Genomic DNA, 8,379 nt, shown 5'->3' with positions numbered 1-8,379 from the left:
CTGTTTTCAGTTTCTGGACCTTTTTCTCTAATCTTAGATTTTTTGGTGAATGTCACATGCTGCCTATTGTAAGACACCAGAAGCACCAAAAAAACACGAATTAATCTTTATTTTTTATTTTTTATTTTAGAAGTTCGTTGTGTCACATCTTCATTGCAACAGTAAAAAATAAATTAAAAGAAGAAGCTGTGAAATAGATGTAGCTGAGCAGAAGGTTCAATATTTCCCTCTAAAATGCGGTGGAGAGGAAGAATACGGTAGAAAATACGTCACAACCGTAGTTGAGTACAGCACCGGAGGCAAAGTTACTCTCCAGAGGAGGCAGCTCGAATTTCCCTGAAGCCTCAAAAGCAACACGGTGACGTCACCGGGAAACACACGCTTCCTCCGCTGCCGTAAAGCCCCGCGGTAAAGCATGTCGTAAAAGTAAAAAAAAAAACCACAAACAAAAAAACCTGTGTCGCTTGCTGGTCAAAAGAAGGGAAATGCTGTTGCCGTTGATGTCCAAAGCTGCGATCTTCACGCCGTTTCAAACATGTCACAACAACTCCGCCGGCTGCATTTGGAGCCGACTCGGTGCAGTTTAACAGCGCTACGGAGGCCGCGCAGGCTCAGGAGGGAGCCGCAAAAATGAGCTGATCTCACGCAGCTCGAGAAATGGCAACATTCAACGCCGAAGGTAAAAACAAAGTAACTCTTAATGTGGCGATTTAATGACGTAATATCCTTATCAGTTTCACTAACGCACGTTATACAACAGTCCTCATGGTTTCCTGTTTTGTTGTTGTTGTTGTTGTTGTTATTGTCGTCGCTGCAGGACACTCTGTGGTGGTGGAGGTGAGCCCAGACATCCACATCTGCGGCTACTGCAAACAGCAGTACAATAATTTTGAGGTCTTTTTCGCCCATAAGCAAAATGGATGTTCCCTGCCCGCCTCTGAGCCACCGGCCACCACAGCTGCAGGTAAAAAAAACAAACAAACAAACAAAACAACAACAAAAAAAACCAACACTCTACTTCTGCTTTTTATTGTTTGTAAGTTTACAGCAAAAAAAAAACAACCTCTGTTGTCTCCCACTCCAAGACTCCAGCAGCGAGTTCGTCTTCGAGGAGACCTACCAGACCTACGTGATGCGAGGCGTGAAAAAGATCCTGACCAAAGCCCAGAAATCACCTTCCAAGAAGTTAAAAGCCGCCCTGAATTCAAAGAGACACAGCTGCTGCTTCTCGGGTCGGTTTACGGATCTTCACGCGTTTCTTTTCTCTCTCCGGGCTTCGGGGGAACTGTCACGTCATCGGTTTTTTTTAATTTCATTTATCAGTAAACTTGTAGATCCATTTTTTTATTTTTTCTTTCCCCCACAAGTGCAGATGAGCGACACTAAACGTGGAGAAAGCAGAGTTGGGTTTTTATTCTCCACATATCTGGAACGAAGTCACAGAAAAGCTGCTGCGACGTCGGATCCTTTAAATCAAGACTTTTTCTGTTTGCTGCATTTCACTGAATCAGATTATAGGACGTCTTAAACTGTGCTGAAACTTTTGCCCTGCTTTTATTAAAACATTAAAAACGGTGATTAAAACTTTTTTTTAAAGTAATTATCAGTTTGATATGTTTTAATCATTGTTTTTAATCACAGTTTTTAATGTTTTAATTAGTTTTTAATGTTGTAATCACAGTTTTTAATGTTTTAATTAGTTTTTAATGTTGTAATCACCGTTTTTAATGTTTTAATCACTATTCTTATTGTTTTAATCCGTTTTTAAAGTTGCAATCACAGTTCTTGATGTTTTAATCACTATTTTGAATGTTTTAATCACAGTTTTTAATGTTTTAATCACTATTTTTTATGTTTTAATCACAGTTTTGAATGTTTTAATCACAGTTTTTCATGTTTTAATCACTATTTTGAATGTTTTAATCATTGTTTTTAATGTGAAACTATCCTTGCTTTACACGCATCTTGTAAAACCGCTTTTTTTTTGTGGTTCTTGATCTGCAGGTTGCACTTTTAAGACGCAGTATGGCCAAAAAGACATGGAGCGGCATCTCAAAACTCACACCGGTACGCTGATCCTGCAGAAAGTATTCTTCCTCAGGTGTAAAAAGCAGGTATTGACATGAGTTTTGTTGTTGTTGTTGTTGTTGTTTTCCCCCGAATCTCCCGTCCAGGCGAGAAGCCGTTCGAGTGCGAGCTGTGCCACAAGCGCTTCAGCCGGCGGGACAAGCTCAACATGCACAGCCGCTCGCACACCGGCGAGAAGCCGCACAAGTGCAAACACTGTCCGTACGCGGCGGCCGACAGCAGCAGCCTGAAGAAGCACCTGCGCATCCACTACGACGAGCGGCCGTTCAAGTGCCAGATCTGCCCGTACGCCAGCCGCAACTCCAGCCAGCTCACGGTGCATCTCCGCTCGCACACCGGTGGGTACCGTCACGAAGCACCCCCCCCCCCCCCCCAGAACGTGCCGTAACGTCCCGATCCTCAGCGCGTTAAACGCAGGACGCCAAAAGTCGCGGGATGTCCTGCCGCGCCCGGTCCTATTTTGCAGTCTGCGGGCCGGCGCGCCGCCCCGGGCTGTTTCTGACCCACAATCCCTCGCGCGGCGGAAGACGCGTACGTCACGTCGACCGAGCCGTCGCGAGAGACGGCGGCGCCGGAGCTCCGCCCACAAAAGGAAGAAGAAGTATTGAAAGGAAACGTACTCGTTTCAAATCGCACCCCTTTTTCTTTTTTACTTCACTGCGTCGCACGGCTACGACCGAGAAGGTCGAAGGTCGAGGCGCATTTTTACGACGAAGTAGTATGTCCCAGTTGTCTACGTCCTACGTGCAACAGTACGTAGTTTTGAAGGGGGTCCCCCGCAGGACGCACCGGGAGTAAAAAGACGCGGCGGCGCGCGATCGGGAACGCGCAGGGATTGTTTGACGGCCGCAGCAGGACGGTAGCCGTTTGTGTTTCCGGTCCCGCATTCACCCCTTCACCGTCTCTTCCTTTCCTCAGGCGACGCACCCTTCCAGTGCCAACAGTGCGACGCGAAGTTCAAAATCAACTCCGACCTGAAGAGGCACGTCCGGATCCACTCGGGCGAGAAGCCCTACAAGTGCGACTTCTGCGAGTACCGCTGCGCCATGAAGGGCAACCTGAAGTCCCACGTTCAGATCAAACACGGCACCGACAACTCCTTCCAGTGCGACCGCTGCGACTTCAGGTGCGCCAACAAGACGGCGCTGCGGCAGCACTCCAGGGAGCACCAGCCCACGCAGCCCATCCGCTGCTCCAGCTGCACGTACTCCTGCTCCAGCAAGGGGGCGCTCAAGGTCCACGAGCGGATCCACTCGGAGGAGCGGCCCTTCAGGTGCGACTTCTGCAGCTTCGCCTCCAAGCAGCGCAGCAACCTGGTCATCCACAGGAAGAAGTGCCACGCGGACAAACCCGACAGCGGAGGAGGAGGAGGAGGAGGAGGCGGAGGAGGAGGAGGCGGGGCGGGGGGGAAGGGCGGCAGAGGCGGAGGGAAGAGCTGCGGCGGGGACTCTCCGGCGCCGGTCGGTTCGCGGTACCGGGCCAAACTAGAAGCGGCCCGGGCCTTCTGCTGCGACGCCTGCGACGCCTCGTTCGTGCGGGAGGACTCCCTGCGGAGCCACAGGAAGCAGCACCGGGACGCCCGGCTCCCCGCGGCCCCGCGGGGCGACGGCCAGCTCGGCGTCCCCGTCCCGTCGGGCTCGGCGTGTCCCTACGGCAACGCGCAGCTAAAGATCATCGTGTCGCACCCTCTGGGCCAGGAGAGCCACTTGGTGCCGGCCTGCGAGGACCACCGGGGCAAGACCAGCGTGGTCCTGCTGAGCCCAGAGAACCAGGACATGGTGGTGAGCTCCATGATCCAGCAGGTCAACCTGCTGGCTCCTATGCAGCCGCTCGAGCCGTCCCAGACGGCCGGCGCCGCCCTCGAAGACCGGACCGTCCTCCTGACGCCGCTGAGCCCCGACGACGCCGACAACCCGCTCCACCAGGCGCTGCTGCAGACCGCCATCGCCGCTCAGGACTCCGGCGGCGGCGGCGGCTCGCAGACGTTCATCACCACCTGCTCCGACCTGGAGGGCCTCAACGCCCTCATCCAGGAGGGCGGCACGGAGGTTACCGTGGTGACGGAAGGGAACGCCGCCGCGGGCGTCTCCAAGGAGGCGGCGGCGGCGGCGGCGGTCGAGGGGAGTGCCTTACCCGGGGAGGGAAGCGCGCTGCTGGTGCCGAACATCCAGGACGTGGTGATCCACGGCGTCCCGCTGATCGTGTCTCCTCACACACTTTACTCAGACGCACAAACGCTGGAGGGAATCCCGCCGTGACGCTGTCGCGAAACTGGAAAAGACTTTTAACTGCATCATAAGCTAATTTCTCTTTTTGTTTTTTTTTGTTTGTTTTTTTTGGCCTCATTTTGAACTCACTGTAACCACTGAAATAACAATCATTTTTGGACTTCATGGTTTTAGCTATAATCCTCTGTTGTCGTTGCACTATACATCAATCCAGCGATCTTTTGTCATGAAACCGTGAATAATATTTGAATATCGCTCTATTTACACGTGTCATTTTTGGAAGGCATAAAACATTTAAATAAATCATAACGTCGCAGCAAAAACAAAAAACAAAAAAACGGAATCAAGAAGAATAAAAGAATCAAAAACGACTTGAAGTTGAATGAACGGATTCGTGCTGTGCGTTTTCGACGTCTGTCCACAAGGTGGCAGCAGAGCCTCACAGGTAAAGAGGGGGACGTTTTGCACTCTGAAATTGTGGCGTCCTGCAGTTTTGTGTTGATTTTAAACATTCTGTATGTGCTTTAAAAAAAAAAAAAAAAAAAAAAGTCCTCATTCTGGATCCAGGAAGTAAATGTCAATTGCAGAAAAACATTAGGCTACACGTCAAGGTCTTAGTTTCTCAAAAAGCCACAGCTGCTCTCCCGATAGATTTTTTTTTTCCAATAAAGTGCCTGTTTTGCTCGTTGCTGTCTTTTACTTTGCTTGCCTTTATTTTTTTTTACACTCAGACTTTAAGCACTTAGTATTTTTGTAAGAGCGGATGGACGCTGCACCTGAAGAGGAATCTCCCGCTCGACCATCGATTCCTCTCTCGCCCTAATGGCTCCACCGATGCACACTTTCTATATCTTCTGCCACAAACTCCCCATAAAGTTCGTGTTCAAAAAAAGGAGGAAGTTACTAAAGACACCGGGCCTTTTTTTGTTGTTGTTGTTGTTGTTGTTGTCGCTCTACATTCGAGGTGTCCGTTGACCTCGTGAATAATTTGGGGACACCCTTCCTTTAAGCCATTAACTGCATGTGAGAGGTGATAAATTCTAATTGGTGCAATTTGAAGATACTTGTACTTTAGCGCTTGCATTTTTTTTTTTTTTTTTTTTGCGCAACACCTTTTTATTTACCGGAGAAATGCGGCGTTTTAATTACGCTGCTTTTTATCCGACAGCTAAAGGCTGCGAGTTACTGAACAGATCAAAAAGACTAGTTTGACGTAGTGAGAAATACAAGACGAGCATTGAAAAAAAAAAAATGATACCATCAGGCGCGTCTGTCGTGAAATATTAAGGTTAGCAACCACTACTCCTGCAGGATTATCATTTCTATTTATTTAGTTTGGAAGAAAACAACATAAAACATCTTTATTGGAGCGTATCGGGAAGAGAAGATGAGAAAGTTGTAACTTCAGCCCATTTTTTTGCTGTAAATGATTTTTTTTTTTTTTTTTTTGGAGGATATGAACAAATACTTATAAAAAATTACAAACTTAGCCTGACTGCTCCCAGTGCCTGTATTTAAGTGAAGCTAAAATAAGCTACGCCAACTGTATTGCTTCGGTATTCTCACTCCACATTTTGCTGATAAGTCTTTTTTTTCTTTTCTTTTGTTAAGTTTTTTGGGGTTTTTTTCTCATTACAGCACACGGGAGGGTAAAAACCGTTTGTGGTGAAACGGCGTTCTCCGTGAAGCTCTGATTCTGTGTTGGACGTAACCACGGTGATCAGCGGTGACATCTATTGATCGCTGTGTGAGATTTTAGGGAACCAACGTTTGTCTCTTCATCTTCAGGTGAAACTGCATTAAAAAAAAAAAAAAAAAAACTTGAGAGACTCCTGAAATTGAATTATGCGCGAAGATGAGTGTCAGGTGGAGAAAAAAACAAAAAACAAGAAGAAGTGCTCTCCGGTGTATCTTTGATCTGTTATCACACAGACTTCCAGGCCATAATCCTGAGCACCCTTGAGGAGGAGAGAGCTTCCCCCCCCCCATCACCTCCCATCCAGCACTACACGTGACATCATGGCCGGGTTAAGTGCTTATTCTATGGGCTACAACATCTTTAGAGCTTTGCTGGGTGGTGGTGGGGGGGTGAGCTGCAGTGACATGTCAAAATCATACATTTCATTGTGTGTGTGCGTGTGGTGGGGGTTTTGGGGTTCAAAAAAATACGTTTTCAGATGTAGGAAATGTGCCTCCTTTCTGTCAGGACATCGAGTTTTGCTTCTGTTTGTTTTTCTTTGAGAAAAGTGGCAGGAGTTTTTTTGAAAGCAGCCTTTTTTGGATACTGTATGGCAACTTCTCAGTTCCTTCCTCTTTCCTGTGTTTGAGTTGTCGGGCCTTTGAATGGGGTCGTAAATGCCCCCTCCACCCACCCACCAAAAAAAAAAAAAAAAAAAGAAGCAATTTCCACTCACAGCTGCTTAAAGAAATCGTAAGTTTTGTGACGCTTTCCTTCTGGACATAAAGAGATGCAGAGAGGAGCCAGGTGATCATCGGGGGGAGGGGGAGGGGGGACGACAACGCCTGGTGACTTTTTTTTTTTTTTTTTTTAATTTTTTTTTTAAATAGTGTGAAAATGTCCACTAAAAAAGAAAAAGAAAAGGGGGGGTGGAGGGAGGGTTGTAAAATAAATGAATTCAGTAAAGTGTACAATCAGGTACAATCTGTCACTCGCTCCCAACAATACATTTCTGACCTTTGCTTTTGTTTGCGCAACAATCCCGCCGCCCCATCAGTAAATGGCATTGAATGGCTTAATGAAATTAACTGATTGGCAAAGTATTGATATGGATTTGTTTTTCCGATGCAGGCATCTTTTTATTTTATTTTTTCCCCCCGCTGTGACACTATTGACGTCTTAAGTGAGTTTGGATTTCTTGGTACACTCCCAAGGCTTTTATCTTGTCTCTCTGTTCAATTCTCTTTGTTTTTGTTTTTTTTGTCTGCGTGATAGAAACTCAAGACGATAGACGCTTATTTGATCAGCAGAGCAACCACCTTAATTTGCCTTTCTCGAATGCGATGTGATTATTTGCCAAGACATTTATTAGGCTATTGTAGCGTCTTCTAGCAGGATCGATAGTATCACTTTTGCCTTTTTTGTTTTATGAAATCATGCACAATTTAAATCCTTAACAATGCTTTTCTCACACCTTTTTTTTTTTAAAGCTCTGTCACTATTTCGTGGTTTTGGGGCATTTTGGGGTTTTTCGGCTGTTGTTTTTGTCCACTCCGGGTTGTCAGGAAGCATTAACCCCTGACTGCTTTTTGTTGTTGTTTCTGTAAGACTGAAAAGACTTTGAGTTAAAAAAAAAAAAAAAAACAGTCCTAAGGGAGGCAGACAAAGAGAAACACTACAGTATCTCTGCCTTTTATAATAATGTCCTTTTTATCCCTTTATGACAATGCGGGGTTGATGAGCGTGATGTCGTGAATGCAAATAAGCGGCTATCAGCTTTTTGTGATTCGGTGACAAAGACACGAAGCCATTGTTTTCCTGTTTCTGTGCCGCGAACCCTAAACAAGTTAGTGTTTGCATGGGTTTTTTGTATTCAGGTGGGGGAAACAATCACTCAATTGTTGTCTTTATATTCCATATTTTGGAAGTTATATTGGTGGAAGTGTTCGTCTTGTGTTTTTTTGGGGGGCCCGTCAGGTTTTTTTTGTTCTTTTTAGGCTCTGCACTGATTTGTTTTGTTTTTTTATGCTCGTTTTTGTTTTTTTTGTGACAACCTCTGATCGTTCTGATGTGTCAGCATGTTGCTTTGTGGTTTTTTTTTCTCAGTTGGCAAAGCAGGACAGTGACAGGTTATTTTTGGTTGTTTTTTTTATGCGGCCGGACATTTGTTTTCATCGGGAGAGATGATCAGATAGTTCTTAAGCGCTCCGATGATTTAAGTTGTGAAAAACCAGAAAGAGCAAATCTAGTTATAAAATACAATACATACAAAGGCGTGGTTTTTTTTTTTTTTTTTGTATGATTGATTGTGAGTACCTGTCGGGATTTTAAATCAATACTCTCATATGTGTTAAGTTTGTGTGAATATTGAAGCGGGGCCCAATA

General features: G+C 46.0%; 1 protein-coding gene across 3 annotated transcripts; it reads left to right on the top strand.

Moving 5' to 3' along the window:
• The first annotated feature begins 405 nt into the window (after window positions 1-405).
• zfp64 (zinc finger protein 64 homolog (mouse)) lies at window positions 406-5,001 on the top strand. Of its 3 annotated transcripts, none has more exons than XM_069710898.1 (6): window positions 406-679; window positions 913-964; window positions 1,086-1,232; window positions 2,005-2,067; window positions 2,175-2,426; window positions 3,007-5,001. In XM_069710898.1, exons 3-6 carry the CDS (start codon window positions 1,133-1,135, stop codon window positions 4,344-4,346), a joined length of 1,755 nt encoding a protein of 584 aa, XP_069566999.1. In that variant the 5' UTR covers window positions 406-679; window positions 913-964; window positions 1,086-1,132; the 3' UTR covers window positions 4,347-5,001. The 3 variants fall into 3 exon arrangements, with proteins under 3 accessions (XP_069566999.1, XP_069566997.1, XP_069566998.1); XM_069710896.1 differs by having other exon boundaries at window positions 818-964; XM_069710897.1 differs by lacking the exon at window positions 913-964.
• The last annotated feature ends 3,378 nt before the right edge of the window (window positions 5,002-8,379 follow it).

The sequence above is a fragment of the Brachyistius frenatus genome, unplaced genomic scaffold (genome assembly GCF_029030835.1).
Source record: "Brachyistius frenatus isolate BFR_SWC_R1_liver_20210118 unplaced genomic scaffold, ASM2903083v1 Contig_95, whole genome shotgun sequence".
In the NCBI taxonomy this organism is placed as follows: Eukaryota; Metazoa; Chordata; class Actinopteri; family Embiotocidae; genus Brachyistius; species Brachyistius frenatus.
The sequence above is the reverse complement of the archived record's forward strand: the minus strand, read 5'-3'. Positions and strand labels throughout refer to the sequence as shown.

Bases quoted from the DNA above. Each gene is read 5' to 3' on its own strand.
- zfp64 (XM_069710896.1), top strand. From the start codon at position 658: ATGGCAACATTCAACGCCGAAG. The intron at 1,233-2,004 runs GTCGGTTTACGG...CTTGATCTGCAG, and splicing joins ACACAGCTGCTGCTTCTCGG to GTTGCACTTTTAAGACGCAG. The intron at 2,068-2,174 runs GTACGCTGATCC...TCTCCCGTCCAG, and splicing joins GCATCTCAAAACTCACACCG to GCGAGAAGCCGTTCGAGTGC.